General features: G+C 42.1%; 1 protein-coding gene across 2 annotated transcripts; it reads left to right on the forward strand.

Moving 5' to 3' along the window:
* Window positions 1-11565: 11565 nt before the first annotated feature.
* On the forward strand, window positions 11566-26326 carry ggt5b (gamma-glutamyltransferase 5b). 2 transcript variants are annotated; one of them, XM_077019885.1, is made up of 12 exons: window positions 11567-11797; window positions 15832-15959; window positions 16806-16901; window positions 18160-18355; window positions 18560-18717; window positions 18952-19098; window positions 19242-19372; window positions 20379-20560; window positions 20791-20882; window positions 21195-21307; window positions 25839-25949; window positions 26132-26326. In XM_077019885.1, exons 1-12 carry the CDS (start codon window positions 11628-11630, stop codon window positions 26276-26278), a joined length of 1671 nt encoding a protein of 556 aa, XP_076876000.1. In that variant the 5' UTR covers window positions 11567-11627; the 3' UTR covers window positions 26279-26326. The 2 variants fall into 2 exon arrangements, with proteins under 2 accessions (XP_076876001.1, XP_076876000.1); XM_077019886.1 differs by lacking the exon at window positions 16806-16901 and having other exon boundaries at window positions 11566-11797.
* The last annotated feature ends 1074 nt before the right edge of the window (window positions 26327-27400 follow it).

Raw genomic sequence — 27400 nt, forward strand, 5'->3', positions numbered from 1 at the left:
AATCCAGCCGCGGGTAAAAAATCTGGGGTCGCGGGGTGCGGTTTTTTGGGCTACTTTTGAGTTGGGCTACCCGCGGGAGTCACAAGTCAACACTAAGAATCGATCGCGATATAATACTCAATTTGTCTCCATTTTACACTAGCTCCCCCCCGCCGCCCCCGTCAACAACTTTGGGCTAGTGCTTCTGAAGGAAGGGTTTACTGACTTTGTGCGGGATATTTTTGTAGGACCTGGCAACGGTACACACGCAGGTCAACTGGTGGGTGTAGGTGCAGAAAGCCACACCGTGAAAGGGAAGTGGAGAGAAACACATTATTCGTTCATTGTGCCAGTGCTTTTAAGCTGGATCTTCTGCAGGTATTGTTTTACACTAAAACAATTAAGGTCCAAATCGCCTAATGATTAATGCATTAAATCAAATGAGACAGAACCTGATACTGGTTCGCTAAACTGCCACGTGGGCCTCCACTTCCACTCTGAGTCACTACACCAGCACTAAGGACGATGCGCTCTAATAGTCCGCATATTTATATACATTGCTGTCTATTACATAGCTAAAAAATAGCTAAAAATTCTACCTCGTTTTTTTTACAACGCCTAAGAAACTCAGGGATACAAGTAAATCATGTGACGTATTTGTAGGTTACTAAACGCACAGAAAGTGCACTTCTCATACATAAAATGGAAAATAGCGCCCCCTGCTGTCTTTGCTTATTAGAAGTGAGGAACTCCATTGTGAACCCACTTTTGCTTGTAAAATCTCCAATCAATGCTACTGTTAAATCAGACAAATTAAGTTCCATCCTTTGATTTGCTTTTCTTATGCTAATGCCATGGCTGAAAACATGCCTGACTACTGTAACCACAGCTGGTCTTGCCTCCACGTTTCTCCACTGTGAAGCCGTTACTGACACAGACGTCTTACAGTTGTGATCAAATTTATTCAACCCCCACTGAAATATAGTGTTTTGGCCAGTTTGACATTGATTTTGATCATTTCAGTCATCTTATTTACAATTATATCAAAGAGGCACTTATAAATTAGACAAACATAACATAATATTTATGATGGAATAACCACAAATGTCTTTACTGTGCTCACATCATTATCAGTTTTATTCAACCCCCTAGTGACATTATTTTTTAGTACTTAGTACAACATCCTTTTCCAGTTATGACAGCTTTCAAGCGTGAAGCATAGCTTGACACAAGTGTCTTGCAGCGACCTATGGGTATCTTAGCCCATTCTTCATGGGCAAAAGCCTCCAGTTCAGTCACATTCTTAGGCTTGTGCACTGCAACTGCCTTCTTTAGGTCCCACCAGAGGTTCTCAATTGGATTTAAGTCTGGTGATTGCGATGGCCACTCTAGAATGTTCCAGCCTTTCATGTTCAACCATGCTCTAGTGGACTTGGATGTGTGCTTCGGATCATTGTCCTGTTGGAAGGTCCAACGTCTCCCAAGCCGCAGGTTTGTGACTGACTCCATCACATTTTCCTCCAAGATCTCCTGGTACTGAAGGGAATTCATGGTACCCTGCACACGTTGAAGCTTTCCTGTACCATTAGAAGCAAAACAGCCCCAAAGCATAATTGACCCCCCGCCATGCTTCACAGTAGGCAAGGTGTTCTTTTGTTCATAAGCCTGGTTCTTCCTTCTCCAAACATAGCGCTGGTCCATTGTCCCAAACAGTTCTAATTTAGTTTCATCTGACCACAGTACACTGTCCCAAAACCTTTGTGGCTTGTCCACATGACTTTTGGCATACTGCAGTCAACTTTTCTTGTTCTTTGGAGTCAGCAAGGGGGTGCGTCTGGGCATTCTGGCATGGAGGTCTTCGTTATGCAGTGCGCGCCTTATTGTCTGAGCTGAAACTTCAGTGCCCACATCTGACAGGTCTTTTTTCAGTTCCTTAGCAGTCACGCGGGGATTTTTCTCCACATTACGCTTCAGGTAGCGCACAGCAGTCGCGGTCAGGATCTTCTTTCTGCCATGACCAGGTAACGTTTCCACTGTGCCCTTTAACTTGAACTTGCGAATGATACTTCCGATAGTGTCTCTTGGAATATTTAACAACTTCGCAATCTTTTTATATCCATTGCCATTCTTGTGAAGAGCAATAACCTCTTCTCTTGTCTTCTGGGACCATTCTCTTGCCTTCACCATGCTTGGAAACACACCAGTAGATGTCTAGAAGGAGCTGAGTATCACAGTCCTTTTAAATCTGCCTAATTGGTGCTTATCATGCTTGATTGCTGCTTGTTGACATCCACAGATGTTTTCAATACCTGATGGAAAACACTGGAATGAACCTCTGTTCTTAGGAGTGGTAGTCGTAAAGGGGTTGAATAATTGTGTCAATGAAGAAATCACAAAAAGGCCATTTAATACTTTATGACAAAAAAAATTGATGCTATCTTAGTTGCATTTAGTTCTTTAACAAGTCCTTGTAAGATTTCATTATGAACACAATTACAAATGTGCACTGAATTCCATAAAACCCTTCGCAGCATTGGGGGTTGAATAAATTTGATCACAACTGTAGCTGCCCTTACTGTTTATTCCTGTGTGTTCGCATCCAGCAGTTCAGTTTGGAGGTTAGATAAACATTTGCTGGGAAGTGGAGCCAGTTCACTCCTCATATACAAATGACACAGCTGTGGGGTTTCTGTGTAAATTAACATTATACCTTTAAACCATCATACCTTATTACACATGGCCATCTACCTCTGCCGCTTTTGCATGTCATTTTATATTTTAGAAAAGTGCTGTTCATTTCTTCTTGGTCTACTGCACATGTTCAGAAGTTTGGTAAAGGAAAACATCTCTGTTCTCAGTACAATCAGAATTCTGTCACTCATTCCCAAATGTATGCATTTACTGTCTTAGTCCAAAGAGCTGCCTGAGGTTGGTCTCAGCTGGTGTTTAGAGATGTGCGAAGTGTTTCTCGGAGAGTTAAATTTGTTTAGACTAATGTCATAGTCAGCGGCTTTCTGGAGATCAGTTTCGTGTGCAATAAAAAGTACAGCTAATAAAAGGAAACTGTACAATTGCTCTCACTGTAATAATGTAATGTGGATAAATTTTATAATATGTCACAAGAGGGAAATTACAAACATCCATAACCTTTTAAAATATGCCTTCATTTTAGCCCCTGGGTGGTGCCACAGAACATTAGCGAGTTTGGAGTGTCTGAACTGATATCAGAGGGCGAACCGTTTTCTTCTTCTGTTGTTCTATACCAGGGGTACTCAACTGGCGGACCGCGGTCCGGATCCGGACCCGAACGCAGTCCTGTCCGGACCCAATCTCATTCCTGATTAACTGGATACGGACCAAAACAAAACCGGAGCATTTATTTCAGCGCTATTGAAAAAACACTCCGTCACGAGTGTTACGTTTGCCACCCCCCACCCCCGCTCAACAACAAGCCTGCCTGGTTGACGCTTCGCGAGCGGCGCGAGGGTCCGCGCGGCGAAAATGACGTAATCGCTGTGGCTCCGCGTGTGCGCGAGTGCCTCGCGCGCTGTCGGTTCGCGAGGTCGTGCACCTCTCGAATTTTGTAACTTCGCGCCGCGCTTCAGCGCAATGAACAAAGTCACGTTTTCTGGGTTCATACACCTTTATAAGGTGGAATTCAAGCACTTGTACGTCACTTTCAAGGTCCATTTCAATATTTCCCAGCATGTTAAACATAATTAAGTTAAATATTTATACATATACTCGAAATAATTCGCTTTTTATCACATTATTTAATGGTTGTTTATTTAAAAAACGCCCAATCTTCACGTCTTCACGTTCTCTCATGTTTCGTCCTGGAATTACAAGAGGCTCGTATTTGTTAACCTAATACAAGAGAACTATTCAGTCAGACAGATATTTGTTGTGAAACCAAGTAGTTACAATTTCAAGCATTTTAAAGTACTTTAACCTAAATTCCAGCACTTTTCAAACCTGAAACATATAGCAACATTAAAATTGGTCAGGTAAATGTTCATTCCCCTGTTTTGAGGGGTGTTTCTACCACATATCGTTTCGGACAAAACGCCTATCGTTTCGGAGAACACTGCAGTGACGCTCGCGAAAGTATAAACGCCTCCACCGTTCGCGCACCCCCCCCCCCCCCCCGCTCAACAACTCAACAACTTACGTTCGCCACCCCCCGCCGCACCGGACCTCAGGTCACAGGTATCTGCCAAAATTGGACCGCGGACAGTTTTAGTTGAGTACGCCTGTTCTATACTGAGCGAGCACGAACAGGAAAATACTGCAGTGGAATCCTCTGGTATCTGATTTGTTAGTCTTATTTCGGGGCCAAAAAAAATTATTAAAACAGGCTGAATTAGAGGGGCTTGAGCATGCCTGTACTTATTTAAAAACTCTTATTCATCAATCATGTAGCTGCAATCCTTTTAATAAAATTTTACCTCAAGGAAGGGCAAGGTAATTTGGTGAACATGAAGTATAGCGGAGCTCTTAGTGGGTACAGTGCAAACAACTGGAGAATACAGTGAAGCCGTGCAAAAGTACGAAAGGTCACTGAAGGTCAAACAAGAAAACCGAAACTGTTTCCCGAATGCACAGCATGCAGGAAGTGCTGTTTATTTATTTATCGATTTCGAAACTCATCCATCTGGAGGCCGTTGTGTGCTTCTGGAACTCTTGCCAAACCTCTGGACTAGTTCTGAGACATGAGCGATCTGGTTCAACACGTCAGACTTAGTATTACGCAGACACACTTCCACTACCTTCACTGTCAGGTATGCCTTAAAGCCTTTAGGTGATGTTTGCATATCTCGATATTACTTTTTTTTAAACTGAAAACAGTTCTTGGGGAATTACCAGTTCTTACAATAGGATAGCATTCATGGAATATGTGTCCCCTTCAGCTAAAGGAAACATGACCGTTTGCTTATCGTAGCATCTTCAGAAAGAGGTGTAGGAACACGATGGGAGGCCAGCCTGCATGCCAGCAAGAGGTGGTCCATGCTATGCTGAACCTCGCCACAAGGGGGCATGCTGAGCAGGACGGTATGACCAGGGCTGGGTTTCTCAAAAACATTATAAAACGTACATTGTCTTTAAATGATAGAGCGAGTACTGCACTGAACACATACTCTCACTGTGATCTTAATACTATGATCATTTTGGGAAATGGGCCCTAGGTGAGTCCTATTCCAGCTTTTTTCACAATGCATGCAAACCCTCAGAGTAACAGGTCCTCAGATGGTTACTACATCAGGGTTAAGTGTTTTGGTTCAGCTGTTGTTGGGAAAGTTCCTCTTTTGTTTTAATCTTCCTTACTAAAGACATAGGCTACACACAAACTACAAGGCTCTATAACCTGTTCTGCCCCAGTGCCAAAGCTACCCCTCTGTGTCCATTCTGTTCTGTCTATGAACTCAGAGCGCAAGGTCAATTCAAGAGAACAAGGTCAGTTGTATTTAGAGAGGTCATTGTTTATTTACAATAAAGTGAAGGTATTTATAGGATTGAGGTGTGCATGGGAGCCAACTGTTACCAGCTATCATACGGTCTAGGGAAATTGTACAACAACAAAGACTAGCATTCAGTGCCAGAGAAAGAACATTAGATTAGGAGATCATGGGGAATCCATACGCAAAACAAACTTCTTCTGAGCTTCTTCATCATGGACCTTCCGTGATCTTATTCTATCAACAATAATTTTACACACACACACAATTTAGCGCAACAGGTTTTTGCAGTTGCTGGTACTTGGGCCAAAATTATTGACCCCACTGACCTGACATTGTGGAGAGATCTTCCATCTTCTCTCTCCAACAACCAGCACCACTCAACATCACCACATTCCATGTTTAATCCCACTTCCTTCCTCTCTAATGGCGAAGTATTGTTTCTGACAAAGATAAACATATGTGCCTATTCTCTCCAATTTCTGGTTACTCAAACTGTGCCTAACTTTGTGGCTTTCAATTAACATTGAAGAGAGAATAGAAAGTACTTATGGGGTAATAAGTGACAGATATTTGGTGCTCCTAGGTCATTGTTTTAGTACATAAATTTTTTTTCACATTAAGTGTTTTACAATGTATTCATACTCATAGTTCGGTTCACTTGATCTGGATCAAACAAGAAAATTATACAGTTACATTTTACTCTTTGTTCTTGGTTCAGACCTGCCTGAGGTTGGCATCAGCTGATGTTTGGAGATAGAGCACTGTGTCAAGTGTTTCTGGAGCAGGGGCTTTAAAAGTGCAGCCAATACAGAGAAACTATAAGATTGCTCTCACTGTAATAATGTACTGGGGATTAATTTTATAATATGTCACACGAGGGAAATTACAATCATCCATAACCTTTTTAAATGTGTTTTTTATCTTAGCCGCTGGGTGGTGCCTCTGAGCATTAGAGAGTTTGGAGTCTGTCTGAACTGATTTCAGAGGGCGACCCGTTTTCTTGCTTCTCGCTGTTCTAAACTAAGCGAGCATGAACAGGAAAAGACTGCAATGGAATCCTCTGGTGTCTTGTCTGTAAGAGTTTTAATTCAGGGCCAAACAAGCTATAAAAACAGGCTGCATTAAAGTTTGAGCATGTTTGTACTTATAAAAAGCCTTCATGTAGCTGCAAACCTCAAAATTCCACCTGAAGGAGGTGGACACAGTGATCATTGCATTTGGTCAGCATGCCGTATAACAGCGTAAACAACATTGTTGTTTGAGTCATTTGGCTTGATAAAGACTCACTCACAAATTTAGGATTGAACCAAAAATAATTACAATAAGAAAAAAATTATGATTTAAAATTTTAAAAAGTGACGAATGGATTAAGTGAAAGTCTTAATTAACTTATCTGGGTTGTATATACTCTGTAGTGTTTTTACCATCTGGAAACACAGCAAGAGGTCATAATGCCTCTACCATTTCCGATGCCTCTACCGAACTTGAATGTAATGTAACATTTCTTTCTCTGATGCATGCTCTGGCTGTGTTCGAAATAGCCTACTACATACTGAATACTGCACTCAGTACATACTGAATACTGCATACTGGTCCTCGTAGTAGTATGCAGTACAGTTTCCAGTATGCAACAAAAGCAAGCCATACTATGGGTTCACATGAACGTAGCGTTGCATGATGGGATGCAGTACACCACAAAGATAGCTCTGGCTCTGTTCGAAACAGACTACTACATACTGGATACTGCATACTGGACTCAGTATATACTAGATACTGCATACTGGTCCTTGTAATAGTATGCAGTACAGTTTCCAGTATGCGACAAAAGCAAAGCATATTATGGGGTCACGTGAACGTAGCGTTGCATGATGGGATGCAGTACACCACGAAGATAGCTCTGTTCGCGTACTGGAATATTTTGCGGAAGTAGTAGGTCATCCGGGTATATTTCGCGTACTGGAAAATTTCATTTTGGTCACATACTGCATACGGCATACTGATTTGGGGCTCGATCAGTACGCCAGTAGTATGTAGTAGGCTATTTCGAACACAGCGTCTGTTTGCGTACTGGAATATTTTGCGAAAGTAGTATGTCATCCGGGGATGTTTCGCGTACTTGAAAAATTATTTTTATTTGTATACTGATTTGGAGCCCAAGCAGTACACTGGTAGTATGTAGTAGCTGTTTCGTCGTGGCGCATTTAGTGTCGCGTCTTGTGACATCACGTCCTGTGTTTGGTTCGTTTTGGTTCGTATTGTGTTCATACGTCAAACGAAGTACACCATAATTCATTTAGTTAGTTTTTCTCATGAGATGTAGCTAAATAACCATTTCTCACATCATGATTTACATTGGCATCACAAGTGAATTTCAGCAAAACTACGTAAGCAAATCTCACTAGAGTCTCACTAGATTTTGAAACTTAAATGCCTTTGAATTTCTAGCGATTATATTTTCTCATTGAAACTATGTATCTGAATTTCTGAAAATTAGTCATTGAAAAATTCAAGGGTTGAAATAAACGGAGATCACAGCTGTGGCTGCAAGCCTCTTGTATCTCCAGTTCTTTGATCTGCATGTGACAGGTGTCATAGGACTGTGGAACTCCTCCCAATTAAATGCTGACATCCACCTATATACTCCACTGCAGGGGCGGACTGGCATACACTGCTACCGGGGATTTCCCCGGTGGGCCGATGGGTTAGTGGGCCGCTGGCCGCCGGTGGTTTAACTCGGCCCATGGAAGAGCCACTACAGCGCACTGCGGCCCCGGCCCGTAGTCACGCTGCTGTTTAACGGTGTTATTACCTCCCCCGCTCCAGTCAGACTAACCTGCTCAGCGCGGCCGCGGACTGATCCTGTAAACACATGAACGAGTTGGACCAGGCTGCGGACTGGGCCAGCTGATGCGGGCTGACGGTATGCAGCGGAGATCAGAAAAAAAACTATATATATGATGCATATATGCTGGATGGGCTTTAATTTACTGGGTTTCTCAGTGTAGGATTCAGGAGGAGCATGATCTTGCGCATCTTGCATGTGGGGTTGGGCAGTCTGCACTGAAGGCTAGAGAATTGTCTGTGGTCGGCACCCTAGGGATACAAGTGGTCATAAGGGCTGAAGCCTTTGTGTGCCCCTTCCATGCCAGAGGGAAGGCTAGAGGTTGCAAGAGAATCCCACATCTGGGATTGAAGAGGCCATTCCAGGGGGTGGTAGGGGCCAGAGGACAGGCCTTTGTGCATACCCGGGGAATATGGATGTCCATGCAAGTAGGATGAATCCCATAAGGGGTTCTTCTGCTGTTTTGTTGAGCATTTCTGGCAGACTGATGGCCATCTGAGGTTGCACCACAACACACACTGATGCTTTCAGTAGCCAGAGAAGACAGGCTCAATTTTGTCTAAGGTAGAAACGTTGGGGGCTCATTTAGCGGCCTGCCCAGTGAAGGATGGTGACATCGGTGGCCTTGAGGTTGAGGGGATAGCAGACGATTAGAAGGGTGATGCATTTACTGGCCTGAGGATGGAGCCCTGTAGCCTCCCCGATAGCTTGGACCAGACTAGATACCCTGGCCACCCACGCACCAGTGTACAGACCTGGGTAAACTTCAGTTCTGAATATAGGATCCCAGCTACCAGAGGAACCCAGATTCCCTTGCTGAAAAAGGCTGTTGGACAACTTGGTGGTGTCTGGGTGCCCCCATGGTCTATATTACATGGATGTGGGTGGTTTTGTACGTGACAACCCTTAAGTGCGACAACAATCCACAAATTAGGTTAGACTGAATTATAGAAGCTGTATATTTCAGTTCATGTAGGACAAATCCTATGTACACTGTAAACCATTTTGTCGGAGTTGAAATGATAACTTGCTCACTCACATGCAAACCCAAACACTAACGTTAGGATGCTTGCTAGTTAGCTTATTGTCTTAACATCTAGTTTGCATTGCACGTTATGCTCTTTGGCTCTAGAAATAGTAATAGTGAGCACAAAAGCACACGTTGACAAGGGAAATGTGACACTGTCAAAATGCAAATTACTGTTTCTCATTGTGTCCTTCACCAAGGAAGCAGGCTGTCTACTAGTGTAGTTAGGTTGGTAGTTGGCTAGCTGATTAGTTAGCATTAACCAATCGCTGACATCGTGTGTTTTAGTCATATATATGCAAGTAACATAAATTACAGCTACCCTTAACTTACCTTTAATCGTTGTGGCGTAAAAAAGATGTGCTGCGATCTCGCGGTGTCTTTTTGTTCTGTTCATAAATTGGTGCGAAAGTTTTGTTGTCCTATTGCGCACAAATTAGCGTAGAATTAGAATGTTAATTGAGTCCAAGTTTAAATTTCAACGTTGAATTCTAAGTATTTTGTTAACCTTCTTACAACGTTTAATATTAAACGCTGTTTCGACGTTTATACAAAACTGACGTTTATACAGCTGACATTATTTCAAACACATTTTAACGTTGAAGGTCGCGTGCTAGCTGAGATGGCTTTTGAAAGGGCTGCACTGATAATATAAAGATCTTGTGTATCCTGTAAAGCCAAAACAAAGTCAGCTAAGAACCTGTGTGTTTAAAATTACCTTGTTAAAAACCTGTCAGTAGAACCCAGGGGTGTAGTGGGGGGGTCGCGGGGGGACGCCATCCCCCCACTTATTTAAACAGGGGGGTTGCGTCCCCCCCAGTAGTGTAGTGAGAGTGGGCACCGGCGGGACACCGTCCCCCCACTTATTTTAACTGGATGTTGCTCTTGCTGAGACTTGAAGCGTATGCTTTATGCGTAATTCACCAACTCTTGGCGATCGATCGCACCCCCCCCCCCCCGCTCAACAACTTGAGATGGCCGTACCAAAATCGACCCCCCACTTATTTGATGGTCATCTCCCGGTTGAAATCCTGGCATTTCTTTCTAGTTATCGTGAACTTTAACCTTGCAGAGTGACTTGCAATTTTTCAAAAGTTGCAGGAAAAGTAGTCCGGGTGTCAAAATTAGCCGGGGTCTGGCGTCTCATTCCGTCTCTGGTGTTTCACGGCCCGGAGGGTTTTTAAATTTTCTCTTAAGGGTAGTTCACACGAACATAATTGACCAGGTCTCTCTATAGCCTATAGTCTGAACTTTGGTGAACATTTGATGTGACATTACCAAAGCCTGCCTGCTTTGGTTTTAACAAAACTTTAGACAGCACGCGGGTCCTCCACCAGCTAGACAGAGCCGGGGGCGACGCTCTCATCGGCAAGCACGAGCACATCAACGCCTACAGCCGACCAGTGCAGATCTGACTGACAGAGGACAGACAACTATGAGCAATGCGACGGAGCTGTAAAGCTCCACAGCTGTGGGTTCGTCCACGATTCGCTGCTTCGACCGTTCCGTTCTGTCATTTTGACCAAATTTCTTTTGAGCTATTATAGGTGCCTAAGGCTTACGTCATTTGACCTCATTATAACTTCCTTATTGTTATTATAATAATGGATGAAGTTTGAGAATTATTTACTAGACCTAACGTTTGTTTCTCTAGATGCCATCTTAAGTAACATGAGGTTTGATAATTGATCATATTGCTTTAAAATGCACAAAACACGTGGAAGAGCTAAATTAAAGAGAAAATAAGTGTGTTTAAAACTACAAATGTTTTTCCAACGCAAAAGGTAATTCTTCTATACTCGTCTAGGTCATGGGGTACTAACAGCTAATGTGCGGTTCTCAGCATCTAGAGCCGGTGTACGTCTGTGACTCTTGTTCTCACATGAATCAGATAAACAGATAATCAGATATTATCATTATCTTAACTCAGTGCAAGAAAACCTTGACGCAGCGCACCGTTTTCCCTGAACTGAAAGCACTACATTACGATGACATTTGATATTTAAAAAAAGAATGTATTTTGATGTATGCCATGAGATTATGTTCTGGCACATTATGATCGGCTTAGTTTAGATTAATGTGCCTTAAGGACATGTCTTCAAATGATCTAATGGCTATTTTTCGGGTATTGCGTTATATCCAAAATATGTGAAACCTAAAGGTAAACCCAATTAGACACTATAGTTGGAACCAAAAGCATTAGTTGTGTTCCATCATTTTTTTTCCTTGTCGGAGAGGGGAGGAGAAAAATTCAGCACTTGAATTTAGAAGCTTGTGAGTGCGTCCTGCGATTTATTGCCCGGGATACTCTCGCTGCGTCATGCCAAAGTCAAGGTCGAGACTTGCCTGTATTTCAGGCATTTTTGTGGTATGCACAGTCGCAGTTGTTTGCCTTTTTATTGCAGTTTTCACTACCTGGAGATGCTCCATTGGACAGTTTCATCACTTCGCGGTAGCCGCCGACTCGCAGATGTGCTCCGATATAGGCAGGTATGGAGATGACAAATATTTGTCAACTTCACTAGCACAGATTTGTTACAAACGCTTTTTTGTTATAGTTATAACTTACTGAAACTGTTAACAAACGTACAAATTTGTGTATAAAGACAATAATACGACAGGTTAAAAATATCGGTTTTTTGCCTAATCATTTTATAGGCTGTAAAGAAAGAAGAAGCACCATTGTGGCATGTATTTAACAAAGAACCTGAGGTCATATGAGTTATATAATCCATTTAAAGGATCTAATATCAGATCTGCTTATCCAGCACCTGTGCTGTGCACTAATATGCACATGTGAGGGAGCATACGAACAAAAAAAGATGGGTCTCGTTTTTAACGTAAACGCATTTATTTAATTGATCACTACATCTGAACTTCCCCAAGACCACTATTAGAGGAGTTTCTTTCATGTAGCTTGTTCCGTTTCGTGGCTCATTGTTCTAAAAGTTGCTTTCTAGTAAGAGGACGTCGGTCTACTCACGGCTTCAATTAAAGATCAAAGACAGACATGTAAGAATATAAAATAAAACAAACCAGAACAATACACACTTTGAAACATGATACATGGGAGGAAGTCCTTTTCACCTTTACTACCTCGCGCGTTTTTCTGACTTATTTCCTGAAAAACGGGCCGATTTGCAAACACAGTGTTTCCTTGTTCTACTCTGAACAGTGTCCAGTGTTTTTTGTTTGTTTATTTGTTTGTCGTTTTTTGTGAACATAAATATACTTGCCAGCTTTCAGTTGTAACACTTACAGTTCGCCAGTGTTTCTGTGATAGGGATAATCATTGAAAGAACCAGCTTTGTGTTATGGCTAGCTGGTCATCTGATCAATAGAAGTTTAGTGTACATATTTAATGTCTGTTTCACGGATGAGAGCTATTTCTTTCTTATCTGGCCAAGGCCATTGTAACCGTGTTATTTCAGAGCTTTTAAGACCCAACAAAGTTACATGTAATAACTTTAAATTTAATAAAAAAAACGTTTGTCTGAACAAAATGATGATTTTTACAAAGGTACAAAAACTGTAATCCAATGTCTCTGAAGCTTATTATTTTCAGGGGAAAATCCACCCACTCTGGGCTTCCTCATTGGGCAGCATGTTTAAACAGAGAAAAGTCATCTAATCCTAATATCTTTCAGACACTTCCTTTATTCCCTTTTGTTCCTACTACACAACTTTCTTCTGCAGTAGCTTGCTGTAGGGGGTGGGATGGGTGGTGGTGGAGGGGGGGTGGAGAGGTTGAAGATGTGCCTAAACAGAGTCGTTTTGCCTCAGAACACTCACTTCTCTGTTTCTACTTGCGATCTTTCTGTAGTGTCTGTGGTAAAGTGGTTGGGTAAGTGCCATGTTTTTAGAGACTATACAGACATCTTAATACACTCTGTCACATTTCTTTATACAGAATATAAAGGAAAGAGTTTCACACTCAGTAAGAATTTGGTATTACATTCATGGTAATCATTCATGCCTATCAGATATAGTCCCTCTTGGAGAAAGTGGAGATCTTATTCAGTGAAAGTTCAGCGTGTAAAGGAGGAAGAGGCTGTTGATGGGTTGTGTCAGATAGGTGCTCTGGCTGCTATGCACAGGAGAGTTTGGTCCACTGGTCAGGGCTCCTGTTTACCTCCTGGTGGACCAGGGTTCAAGACCTGAGTATGATGTCTGCCTGCTGACTTTGTCACAGATTGGCATTCAGACCCAGGATGTTTATCTACCACAATCACTTAGAATGTTTAGTCATGTTGTTTTTTTTTGTGTGTAAACTGTTGTCTAAACATTTACAGTCTATTAAGTTTCATTATAAAACCTTGGTCTTAACCACAGAGATTGTATGGACGATCAGACAAACTAATGAAAAAGAATAAAAAATCATAATTATCGAAGCTTTAATTGTGGTGCTCATTCACAGACTTTTCATACAGCATGTAAACGTCACTTAAGAACTGAAGAGACCAGGCAACAGCAAACCAGAAAGCTGAAACTAAACAATAAAAACAGGAAGGCTTATTTATATAGGGAGTGTGTATGCAAGTGTGTATATGTGAGTGTATGTGTGTGTGTGAGGGAGTAACTGAACTCTGGGGCATAGGAAGACCCGTCTCTGAATGGGAGGCTCATTCATTTTATTTCAACGAGGGCACAGAGGAAATGTTTCTTTACACCAGGAAATGCCTGACAATATGAAATTACAACAGCACACATCTTTGTCTCCTATCGACTGACCTGTCTGGACATCGCCTTTGCTAAACAGAGCAGAGATTAGCACAGCAGAGAGATGCAGACCAGGACGAAGCAGGAGGGAGCAGAATATGTCCCAGAATTCCATGGACAGGCTGTCATGGTAGCCAGGGTTAGCGTCTTCATTCTGAGCACGTCCTTCAGGGACCAGTTGGCCCCTAATTCCACAAAAGCTTTACACAACTCAAAGACATTAGCCAGACCGTTTAATGAGTGTAAGCCAGTTAAACAATGTTAAACATGTTAAACAATACAAAAAGGTACTAACACATTAACGCATTGCCTAATATACAACTTACACTGTATGAAGCTTTTCAGAAATTCAGATCACTGAATAGTAAGTAAACGTGGCTGGACTTGTTAGTGAACTTGCTAGAAATCTTGCCCCTCATGCCAGAAACCTCATCAACTATACTTGCAGGGAAAATGGTCTGTGAGTAATTCACACCTGTGAAGTTATAAACGCTCTTAAAGCCATGCAGTTCAAATGTAATTGTGACCTTGACACAGGGTAAGAGTGCTGGTCCTTCAGGCTGGTCACTGCATTCCCACACTATGCATTCATTGTTTTAATTGAGTGTGCTAGTTTCTATCTGAGTGTTGCAGGCTTGGTAATCCACAAAATGACGTGATGTTTGCTGATAGTGAATAACAGACCCTGCAGCAGTGTTGCTAAATCCAGCTGTCTCTCCATCCACAGGGCTCATTATCCTGTTTAACTTTTGAGAGGGCTCCAGTGAACCCCAGCGTGTTGTTGTGCCAAAACTTTGTTTTTAACAAAATAAAAGTTCTTATGGTGTTTCACCAGTCTATGTAAAAAATGTAAATGTAAATGTGCCATATAGATAGATAGATTGAACTTTATTAATCCCAGAGGGAAAGTCAGTAAATTTTTTATTTTGTCAATTGTGATTTTTCACCACAATCGAAATTTGTCCTCTGCTTTTTACCCATCTGTGCAGTTAGAACACACATACACACACACACACACTAGTGATTACTAGGGGGCTGTGGATCACACGTGCCCAGAGCAGTGGGCAGCCCTAGCCCTAGCCCGGGGAGCAGTTGGGGTTAGGTGCCTTGCTCAAGGGCACCTCAGTCATGGCCTCAGGTCTGGGAATCGAACCTACAACCCTCCGGTCACAAGTCCAGTTCCCTACCACCAGGTCATGACTGCCCCAATTGAGGAACTGGTGCTAGTTGTATGACCTGTGGTAATTGTAAGACTTATGAAAGCTGTATGATTGGTGGTAGTTGTGTGATTGGTTGTAGTTGTGTGATTGGTTGTAATTGTGTCACTGGTGGTAGTTGTGTGACAATGTGGTACAATACATTTAGGTCCACAGGCAGAGTTGGTTGAGAAACAGATACCTTGACATATTTAAACAAAGTGAACACTTACACCAGCACTCTCTACTGGCCAGGGAAGGGCACATCATTTAAGGAGTTCCCCCATTTGAGGAGAGAGAGCACGCTCTGAGTCACTCAGTTAATTGTGTGTACTGGCAACAATTACAATCTTTGAACTCATGAGAAAACAGATTAGGTTATATGCGAATTGCTAATCCTCATCTGTCCATTTTTTCTTCACTCAACGAGGAAACCTTTATACCCATTAGGGGAAGTCCATGCCCTACTGTTTTGTGACTGGTCTTTCCAGGAAGCTGGTTTGGTCTTTGTGTACATGTGTGTGCATGAGTGTGTGTGTTGTTCAAACGAGATGCTTCAGCGGGGAGACTCAGTTCTGTGTGTGTGTGTGTGTGTGTGTGTGTTCGCAGGGACATCCTTCAACAGGGAGGCTCAGCTGTGGATGCGGCCATAGCTGCTCTGCTGTGCACATCGCTGGTGAACCCTCAGAGCATGGGTCTGGGAGGAGGAGCCATCTTCACCATCATGGACAAGAGTGGTAGGCTGCATGTTCTTGCTGGGGTTCTTGTTCTTTGGGTCAACCAAGTCTGGGGTCAGCAGCCGATCGAGCAGCCCTGCCTGGGTTTCACTCACCCGGCCTGTGTGTTGTGGTTTCCTGTGTCACTAACCTGTGGAGGAATTCTTCAAGCCTTTTGTATTTCTTCCTGCACACCCCCCCCCCCCCTCCCATCTAAAAATAATCTGGCTGACAGAACAAAAATCCTTTAATAGCAGTTGTGTTTTAGCAGATTTCTAAAAGATAATAATAGTAAGGGACAGCTAAAGACAAAACATTAAACCTTTTAAACCACAATTCAGACATGCTATTCTTCATTCATTCTTGCATAAACATTTAAACAAAGAATTGTATGTGTCTGGAAGTGTACAGGTCTTGTCATGTGGGTTTCTGGGATGTCATTTATCTGATTAATCAGGAACATGCAGTGTAAGATGAGCCGGATTACGTCTTCCTGACAGCTCTTCCCCGGCGGTCTCTAGTGCTGGGTAGTCACTGTAGCTGAGGCTCCGTGCATGGAGAGTGGTGATGAAGGCATGAATTGAAAGGTGCTCTTCACCCACAGGGTAGAAGTGAGGGATGTGCTCTTTCTTTCCTTCTGTCCTCGTGAATTAGTAAATCTGTCTTGGTGCCCACTGTGAAACCTGTCTGCTATTCTGGCAGCTTTATTGTTTATCTCTGTGAGTCAATTATGGCTTTCGCCTTTTCTGTGGCAGATTGTTTAGGCGATCTAGCAATATCTCAGACCTGCCCCTCTGTGCCTGGTTCGTGACGTGGTTGTCATGGTGATCTGCCAACATCTCAGACCTGCTCTGCATTCTTCTCCAGGCACGGTGACAGTGATCAGCTCGAGAGAGACGGTTCCTATGCGCTTCAAACAGGACCTGCTGAAGAAGTGCCCCACTAACTTGACCTTTATAACTGGTTTGTCTGTGAAAAAACACATGTTTTTCAAGTCATGATATTCTCAGTGCAGTAGGAATAGATTTGTTGCTTCATCTTTTCCCATAAATTGAAAGTCATTATGAGATTCTTCTGTAGTTGAACACTAAGGAGCCAGGAGAAGGCTTTAAGATAAACTGATCGTAACGCTATAATGGAAAATCTCGTTTTACTCGTTCCTTGCTATTGTGTAAGATCTTTCTGATACCTGAAACCTGGACCTGGCAACCTGTCAAGAACAAATTCATCAGTAGAGCCAAACCGAGAAAACTGAAACAAACCAAAGAGCCCATATGCTTTCTGAACTAAGGGCCCGTATGCTTTCTGAACTAGGGGCCCATATGCTTGTAAGTTGCTGTCAAAATGAAACATATGTGATGTGACTGTGAAAGTACTGGCATTTCAACATGAAATAGCAATACTGGCTAACAAGAAAAGTTTTTTTTCCCTGCTTCATCTAATCTTGTATAGCACGTTTCAATATGTTCACTGAAACATTAACTAAGATGTATAATGATTCACAGCTGCTGGTGTTGTCCAAGACTCTCCTTTGTTCTGCAGCTACGCTAAAGAGTCGAGCCAGTTGAATACTTAGCAATGTCCCTAGCATTGCAGCTTAAGTTTGTTTTAAAGCTGTTTTAACTTAACATTATATTTAATTTCTCTCTCATTGAGAGGTGCTGCTATCTGATAGTATGAGCGTGATGCACTGATCTGGACACTAGAACACTAGTAAAGCCAAAGAGATAAAATCTCTGATTTAGGCACTCACAGTCATCACTGTCAGATAAACAAACCCAAAAGCAAAAAAAAAAAACTTATTCCAATCTCAATTAAACTAAAGAATTCATGTATTAATAATTAATTGATCGGCAACACATGAAATATCATGAATGTTCTGGAAAGTGAAGCTGACTGTTCTAATGCTGACTGCTCTAATGCTCTTATTAATGCTGAATGTTTCAATGCTGTTTTTGAAATAAAAAGGTTTCAGTGCTGTCCTGAAGCCATTTTAACCCTCTTACTGAAGCTGATTTAACACTGACCTAGAATCTGATTTTACTACTGTCACTGAAGCTTCTTCTTACACTGTCACTGAAGCTGATTTTAATACTGTACCTAAATGTCATTTTCTGTGTCACTGAAGCTGATTTAAATATATTAACATAAGTGCAACTTATTTTAACACGGTCCCCAAAGAGGATAACATTTTAATGCTCTTTTCTTTTGCTGCGCCCAGGTGCAGACTGGATCGGAGTGCCCGGGGAGCTGCGGAGCTACGCCAAAGCACACCACCTCTACGGGAAGCTGCCGTGGGCTAAGCTAGTGGAACCTAGCGTGAATCTGGCCAGAGAGGGCTTTCCCATGCCAGCGTACCTGGGCAGACTCCTAGAGAACGACAACATCAAAGAACTGGTGGAGAAAACATCACTGTGGTACAGCAAACTCTCAACGCACATATTTCCAATGTGTACACACACACACACACACACACACACACACACACACACACACGACATTTGATTGGATACACAAGAGTGTGGTATGAGATGCTGTGTTTTATTACACTCTGAATTAGATGTTTGAGAGTGTTGGGGAGCGTTCTGCATAGAAACAGTTGTTTGATCTTTCTATTCTAGTCAAGTGCTGTGCCGTAATAACACAGTTCTCAGGCCTGGTGATAAACTCAGGTACCCCAGGCTTGCTGAGACATTGGAAACAATTGCTAAAGATGGAGCTGAGGCTTTTTACACTGGCAAAATCGCAAATGATCTGGTTAGAGATGTACAAGACGCAGGTACTGTGTGTGTGTGTGTGTGTGTGTGTGTGTGTGTGTGTGTGTGTGTGTGTGTGTGTGTGTGTGTGTGTGTGTGTGTGTGTGTGTGTGTGTGTGTGTGTTTGTGTGTGTGTGTGTGTGTGTGTGTGTGTGTGTGTGTAATGGGTATCCACTGAGAACACTAAAAAATAAATATTAAATAAATATATAAAATGCCTAACACACCTAACACACACTGATTTGTGTGTCTCTCAGGTGGATCACTGACATTAGAAGACCTGAAGTCTTTTAAGGTCAGAGTGACTAAGGCATTGACTGTTCCACTGGGAGACTATAAGATGCATGTTCCTCCTCTACCAGCAGGGGGAGCCTTGCTCAGCTTTATCCTCAACATCATGCAGGGTCCGTCTGCCTCTGCTATGGAAACACACTGGAGTAGTGAAATTATTACAAAGCAATAGCATATAAAAATTATTAGTGGTCAAATAGCAACTGTCTTAGGGAAGGTGTCGTCTCTGAGCTGAGTTTTTATTTGGGATCCACAGGGTTTAACCTGACACCAGCATCCGTGATTGGAGACCAGAAGACCCTGACTTTACACCGGTACATAGAGGCAGCTAAGTTTGCAAATGGGCAAAGGAGGAAGATAAAAGACCCTTTTGTCCACTCCGAAAACGTGAGCACATGAAAGCTTCGTCCTTTCTCTATCCTGCTTCCAGCCCCCTCCACTGGCTGCATGTCTGGGCTTGTTTCCAGTCTTAACAACAGGGACACAACTGCCTGACCAAAAAAACCCCCCAGCCTGCTAGTCCAGTAAACCTGAGCCGTCTTCTACAGCCGTTGTCATTCCAATGCTAAACATGCTTTCAACAGTGGTTTCTTCAGACCAAAGAATTTGACCAAGTCATTTCCAGACTAAACCCTAATATCTATAGTCTGTTCAGAAATGTAATGATTTTAAAAATATGTTTCATACATTTCTCTCCCTCCTCAGACCTAACGTTTATCACACACATAACCAAATGTCATAAATAATAAAAAAAACATAATTTCCTGTTCTGCTTTTAGAGAACAAGGAAGTGTCTAGATAGATCTCACACTCAGATTAGTCTTAATCCAGCATCCCTCATCTCAGATTAGTCTTAATCCAGCAGCCCTCGTCTTCATGGGGTGAGTAGTTAAGCACGTACTGGACATACCTAATAGTTAATAATAATCTTTTATATTACTTATAATTATTTTACTTTCTAATAATATTTACAGACACTAGTAATAATTATATTGACATTAAGGGTTTACATATAATATGCAATATGTGCTGTTACTCTGAGGAATCGTTTCCTTAGCTATAGTTCACTACTTCCGTATTTGTTCACCTACATGTCTATTCAGCTTCACACTTTTACACTGCCTGTATTTTACAATTCTGCACTGTTTATCTACTGTCTAGCCTGTTTCCGTAATGTGTGTTATATGTATTATGCTTTGGGTCATCATGTGCACAACATTTTAGTTGTGTTTACTCATGATCTGTGTAGCCTGGGGCATACAGTCGTGGTCTTGTTTTATTTACGCCGAGGCCATGAAGAAATGTTACTTCATTTACGTATGTTGTGCAGTCATGGACACGATGACAAGTCTTCTTGACTTCCAAATTTCTGTGTTTTTCTCCTTCCTCTCAGGTGGCGTACCTTTCAAAGATGAGCTTTGCTGACCGCGTCAGGGCGATGATCAACAGTTCTTCCACGCACACAGCCTCCTATTACAACGTCACCCCAGGATCCGATCGCTTCGGGACCACGCACGTCTCTGTCCTCGCAGCTGACGGCTCTGCGGTTTCCGTCACCAGTACCATAAATCACATGTGGGTGGTGCAGCTTGGCCTGCACACTGGAGCACTGCCTACGTCACCTCCCACAGCTCCGCCACACTGCACACAACACTTCCAGTTCCACTATAAGCCTCACTGGATTTTTGAGTTGGATGATAAACATTGCGATTTCACTGCGTGATTATGGGAGTTATATACTAGTCCATTCTCCACTGTTTTGCTCTTTCTTGACAGTATTTATTTTTTTGTTTTTGTGTGCTCAGGTTCGGGGCAGCTGTGTATTCTCACAGGACAGGCATCATTATGAACAATGAGCTGGCAGATTTCTGTGGGAGAGCTGATTCTCTTTCTGCTGGTGAGATGCTGCTTCTTGTCTGTCTATGACTATCTAATTGTCTCACTATTTAGGGTTTGCTTTACGGATGATGAGTTAAGCATTAGAGGATAATGTTAAAGGTTATGGACCAGGGGTTTGGGGATAGGGTTAAGGTTAGGGATAAGTGGTTAGAGTTGGGTTCAATTTAGATTTTAGGGAGAGTTGGAGGCTATGGTTATGGTTAGAGATTAGGAATTAGGATTTAGGATTGGTATAAAGCTACGTGTGGGGGTTCGGACTTGGCACAAGGATTAAGACTGACTGCTAAGACCCAGTGCTGCACTTCTGTAGGAGAGCAGCCTCCATCTTCCATGGCCCCTGCCATCCTGCACACGGAAGACAGAGAAAAGACACTGGTGATCGGTGGATCTGGGGGGAGCATGATCACCACTGCCATGGCCCTGGTCAGTTAACCCCCTTCAGGACATTCTCTCTAGTTCTGGCCTTTTAAACATGCTAAAAGACAAACAATTACAGAAAAAACTGCTGCAGTCACTGCTACACTGCTACAGGGACACTGCCCCACAGCTACTGGTACAATGGTACAGTGTTACAGTGTCACTGAGCAATGCCACAGTGTCACTGCTACTCGGCTACACTGTTAATGTCAATGCTACTCTACTACACTGTCACTGTTGCACTGCCAGATTTGGTGTTGCTCTGCTGCAATGGCACAGCTATACTGCTACAGTGCTGCTGTGTCACTGCTACACTGCTACAGTGTCACTGCTACACTGCAACATTTCTACAGCGTTACTGCTACATTTCTACAGTGTCACAGCTATACTGCTACAATGACACGGCTGTGCTGCTTTTGTCACTGCTCCACTGCCACTGACACACTGCTGAAGTGTCACTGCTATACTTCTACACTGCTACAGTGTCACTACTATACTTCTACACTGTTACAATGTCACTGCTATACTTCTACACTGCTACAATGTCACTGCTATACTTCTACACTGTTACAATGTCACTGCTATACTTCTACACTGCTACAATGTCACTGCTATACTTCTACACTACTGCAATGTCACTACTATACTTCTACACTGCTATATTGTCACTGCTATACTTCTACACTGCTAAATTGTCACTGCTATACTTCTACACTACTGCAATGTCACTGATATACTTCTACACTGCTACAATGTCACTGCTATACTTTTACACTGCTACAATGTCACTGCTATACTTCTGCACTGCTGCAGTGTCACTGCTATACTTCTACACTGTTACAATGTCACTGCTATACTTCTACACTGTTACAATGTCACTGCTATACTTCTGCACTGCTACAATGTCATTGCTATACTTCTACACTACTGCAATGTCACTACTATACTTCTACACTGCTATAGTGTCACTGCTATACTTTTACACTGCTACAATGTCACTGCTATACTTCTACACTGCTACAATGTCACTGCTATACTTCTGCACTGCTGCAGTGTCACTGCTGTGCTACTCCTGTATCACTGCTATACTCTTATGTTTTCACTGCTTCAGTGTCCCTGCTACACTTGTACACTGTCACTGCTCTGTTCCAAGCAGTATCACCACGTGGGACCCATCGTACACCAAACATCAACAGACTGTCAATGACTGACAACAGTCCCTTCTCACACAGGACACATTCACTCATATGGACTTCCCCTCAGAAGCAATAACAACAGATCCAAAGAATGAGTGTTGGCTTTCAATTGCCAAAATACTATAGATTATGCAGGAGCTTTCACTCATACCCCAGTGGATACTCTAGTACATGGGTTAAAGTTCTCCGTCACTACGACGGATTTCCGTCATTTGATTTTTGGGGGGAAAAAATCCGTCAAATAATAATAAACCACACACGCGTGTGCTATCTGTTTTGTGGTCGAAATATGATTCTTACTGGCGCTCATCAGCGCTGGATGGATGACGGCGGTGTCGTTTGATTGACTTGCGGGTGCACCTTCTGATTTTCGGACATAACTAGAAAAGTGACCTCCCCCTCCTGCCTGACCGTAGCGCGCGACTCCATTAACCTCCCGCAAACCTGCGCGAACTCTGGAGGCTATTTGGCGCGTCATTCTTTGGTAGTATAAAGAAATACCCCGCAAAACAGGGGAATGAACATTTACCTGATGAATTTTAATGTTGCTTTGTGTTTCACGTGTGAAAAGTGCTGGAATTTAGGCTAAGTAGCCTACTTGAAATGCTTGAAATTGTAACTACTTAGCAGAGGTGGGACCAAGTCAGTGTTTTGCAAGTCTCAAGTAAGTCCAAGTCTTTATACCTCAAGTCCCGAGTCAAGTCTCAAGCAAAGACACTCAAGTCAAGTCAAGTCTCGAGTCAAGACAGGCAACAGTCAAGTCAAGTCCCAAGTCTGAAACTTGGAATTTCAAGTCCTTTCGAGTCTTTTTTTTTTTTTACCAATGTTGCAGGTATATTTTAAATGTAAATATGCGTTCTTTTTTAAATCTGTATTCTCCTCAAATCTTGATAAAACATGTGCAACTGAAAACACGAAGTATAAAAAAAAATTAAAATTACACCTCTTTATTGCACAGTTCAATTTGTTAAACTTAGCTGCAAAAATATTCATACTTTAAACTACAATTTACCAGAAATAAATATTCTGTGAAAAAGTCATAAGTAGAACTCCATGTTCAAATAAAAAGTGCTGATATTTTCACAGTACAATACAAAGAACCAGCATTTTCCCTCTCTTCTCTTATCTGGTTTCTTGGAGAACATGTGTGAGTGACACAAGACAAACAAATATAAGAACTGAACAATTAACAGGAATCTGCAACTTTAGACATTTCAGTACCCTATTCTGCATTGCATTTGCTGGCCAAAAGTCTGTATGTCCTTTGTGCATGATGAATGATGTCCCCATAGCTGAAAACTCGCTCCACTTTTGTCAATATATTTTTTTCTCGACGTAGATGTCTTCAAATACACAATCCATGCTGAGATAGAACTGGATATTATGATGGTGACAGAGAGAGGCTCTCTTCCCCGAGTTCAGATACAGAACCCAGGGTTGCCAACTCTCACGCATTAAGCGTGAGACACACGCATTTGACCGTCTTCACACGCTCTCACGCCACACATCCGATTTCTCACGCCGGAAAAAAATCTAGTTTATTTACCTCTGATCCACATCTATGATTCAATGAGTTACTAGTTCGCTCTGGCATCAACCACTGGCGATCGATCGACCGCGATATAATACTTAATTAGTGTCCATTTTACACCCCGCCCGGTAAAAATTTACGTTCGCCAACCCCCCATTTGATTGGTTGTGCTGCAGCTCACGCACACACACAAGTACAGAGTGTGGAAAAGCAGAGGACTGGTCTGCGTCAGAAGGACGGAAATGAAATTAATGGGGCGCACTTTATAAATATTAATATGCGTTTTAAAATTTAGATTTGGGGTAAAAAAAAATCAAGTCTTTGCAAGTAAACAGGTTCAAGTCCAATTCAAGTCCCAAGTTATTGGTGTAAAAGTCCAAGTCAAGTCTAAGTCTCTGAATATTTTTTCAAGTCAAGTCAAAAGTCTTAATATTAATGACTCGAGTCTGACTCGAGTCCAAGTCATGTGACTCGAGTCCCCACCTCTGCTACTTAGTTTCACAACAAATATCTGTCTGACTGAACAGTTCTCTTTACGTTAACAAATACGAGCCTCTTGTAATTCCAGGACGAAACATGAGAGAACGTGAAGACGTTAAGATTGGGCGTTTTGGAAATAAACCACCATTAAATAATGTGATTAAAAGCGAATTATTTCGAATCATTTCGAGTATATGTATAAATATTTAACTTAATTAAGTTTAACGTTGATCCGTGCGTCTAAACGGAACTTGGTGTTTGGTGTGCGCGGCGGAAGAATACACGGTTATGCGGCTTGGGACCGAGGAGGACAGCGTCAGGATAGGATAACTGCGTACAGGACATTATTCGCGTAATCCTGAAAACTCCCCAGTTCTGAAGTCTTTATAAAAAGAATGAGCAACATGCCCAAATGAGACAGTAAATTGTTACTGATACAGAACTGTTATCTTTTACAGTCTAATGAAGTACCTTATTGAGCATGAGATCACCAAAACAGTATAGAAGTCAAGTTAGTTTACTTGGAAGCAGTTAGAAGACAGTGTGAACAGTTGTGAACATAGTTTCTCATAGTTTGTTTTTTTTTTTATCTCCGTCATACCTTTTAAAACTCACCAGGATTCACTAAATTTGACTTGATCTTTAAATAATTTTCTGGAAGAGGACCCCCAGATAGATAAGTATACTTTGTAAATGTGTTTAATATGTGGAATTAGGCAAAAGAGGCCGCGTCCCAACTACACCACATTTTCAGTAATTGCTGGCATTGTCTTTTGCCAGGAAAAATTTTCAGTCAAATGAAAATTTCTTGCTTTAACCCATGCTCTAGTAGATACTCAGACACTCCAGCAGATATTTCAGCAGATGCTCCATTGCATATTCCAACATATACTCAAATACTCCAGTAGATACTTCAGACTTCTATGAATCTATAATACTATGATTACTTCATCTTAATCATACCTGTCCTATCATGGCCCTGCACACTAAAAGATGGCCTTGCTGAATTTTTGTTATAAAAAAAGGGGGCTCACGACTCATTTCTCTTGTGTAGACCCACATCATATGGGCTGTTTCTTGTATCCTCATAAATCAGATAGCATCCCATGCATAACAAAACTGTCACTCAAGGTCTCTGGAGCATAGCAATGATCTTGCGTATGAAGATACACTAGAAGAGATACTGTGAGAAATACTGTGAGAAATTAAACCAGAGTTTATAAAGTCTTCTAATTTGTTATTTCTTTCTTTCGTTCTTCTTAGTTGACACCCATGACTACAGTCCTCTGAAAACTCATTGTGTTTTGTTTTTTCTCCTCTCTTTTGCCAGTCTATACTGAACCATCTGTGGTTTGGAATGAGTCTGGAAGATGCTATCAAGTCCAGGGTGGTATTTGTAGACTCCAAGAACTCTGTGATGTTTGAAGAAGGATTCGACCAGGTGTCTGCTCTGGCCTTCAGACTACATTCTTTCCAGACAATTTATTAACGCTGAAAGTAAAATTATATGATTTCAAAGTAACATTGTAGATTATACAGTATGTCACTGCTCATTGTACCTGACACAGCAAGAAGGGGATACTGAGATGTATAAGGATTAGAACTCTTGCCTTTACTGTGCAGGTGCTGATCAAAGCCATGGAAGCACGAGGACACACTGTGCAACGCAGGGGATACTTCTTCAACGTAGTGAACGCAGTGATGAAAGAGCACGGCTGCATCAGTGCCTACTCAGACATCAGGAAGAATGGAAGGTCAGCAGGTTACTGACCTCCGAACTGCCACGGCTCCAACAAGGACACATGACCCCCATCTGTGCCCCCCCCCCCCCCCCCCCCCCCCCCCCCCCCCCACTACACTGCTGGTGAGCAGAGCATTGCTGAATCACCCTGCCAGTCAGAACTGCCTCAACTACAGCTGGACTTGTCACGGTTGCGACTGGACACTCCTGGATTCAGCTTCTGTGGTCTGGACTGGTACTGAATGTGCGGTGTGCGTTATGTGAAAGGGCTGTTTAGCGGTGTTTTAGCATAGCAACAATGCAAAGTAAATCTGCATACCCACAACAGAAAAAGAAGAAAAACCCAGATATATGTGTACAGACTTCACAAATTATTAAAACCATTAGCTTGTTCAGCAAAAGTTATGCAATGGGGGTTATTAAGAACACCATAGCAATGCTGTTCAGTAGTGTCATGATGCTTCTCCTCTCCGCTAGGCATGCTAGGTCTTGTTACTAGCTCGTAAATGGCACTGTTGTGCATGTGGAGACAGAGAGCTAGCCTCAGGTAAATTCAAATGAGAACATTTAGAATATCTGTAGCTTTTTATACATGTAAAACTGTTCATCTTTACACTGGGTTTACATCAGTTAGATTTGTACACAGTGATTATGTAACTGCACCATATGTGTACTTATTTCATACTTTTTGTATTTGTCTTTTAATACTGTAACAGTTTAAATATGATGCCTTTTAATAAAGAGGTTCATATTTTTTTTACTTTATTGCTGTGTATGGGTAGTAGACATAGCATAGACATATATTCAGTGGCAGCCCGTCAGAGTGAGATGTGTACAGGCAGTTCTGAGGAAAGTAGTCCACAGATGCTTTGTAACCTAGTTTCGAGACATTCTTTCATACTTCTCCCTTCCTAACTCCATGCTGATTAAGACTGCCAAAGTAAACATCTGAGGACTTGCTTGCGTCCAATCACATCACCCAGTCACAGTGCTCCCAGCATATAGAGGCCCCCTGTCCAATCAGAGCAGCTCGAGTGAAAGCCACCATTCAGCTATTGTTAAATCAGGAAATCCATCGGTAAACTCTTCAATCAAGCAATCAGTGGACTCTTTAGTAAATACATCAACAAAAGTATATATATAAACTCACT

Source organism: Brachyhypopomus gauderio, chromosome 10 (assembly GCF_052324685.1).
Source record: "Brachyhypopomus gauderio isolate BG-103 chromosome 10, BGAUD_0.2, whole genome shotgun sequence".
Classification (NCBI taxonomy): domain Eukaryota; kingdom Metazoa; phylum Chordata; class Actinopteri; order Gymnotiformes; family Hypopomidae; genus Brachyhypopomus; species Brachyhypopomus gauderio.

Coding starts and splice junctions, on each gene's coding strand:
- ggt5b (XM_077019885.1), top strand. CDS start 11,628: ATGCCAAAGTCAAGGTCGAGACTTGCCTGTATTTCAGGCATTTTTGTG. Junction 16,902..18,159: donor TAACTTGACCTTTATAACTG/GTTTGTCTGTGA, acceptor TGCTGCGCCCAG/GTGCAGACTGGATCGGAGTG. Junction 19,099..19,241: donor TATCCTCAACATCATGCAGG/GTCCGTCTGCCT, acceptor TGGGATCCACAG/GGTTTAACCTGACACCAGCA.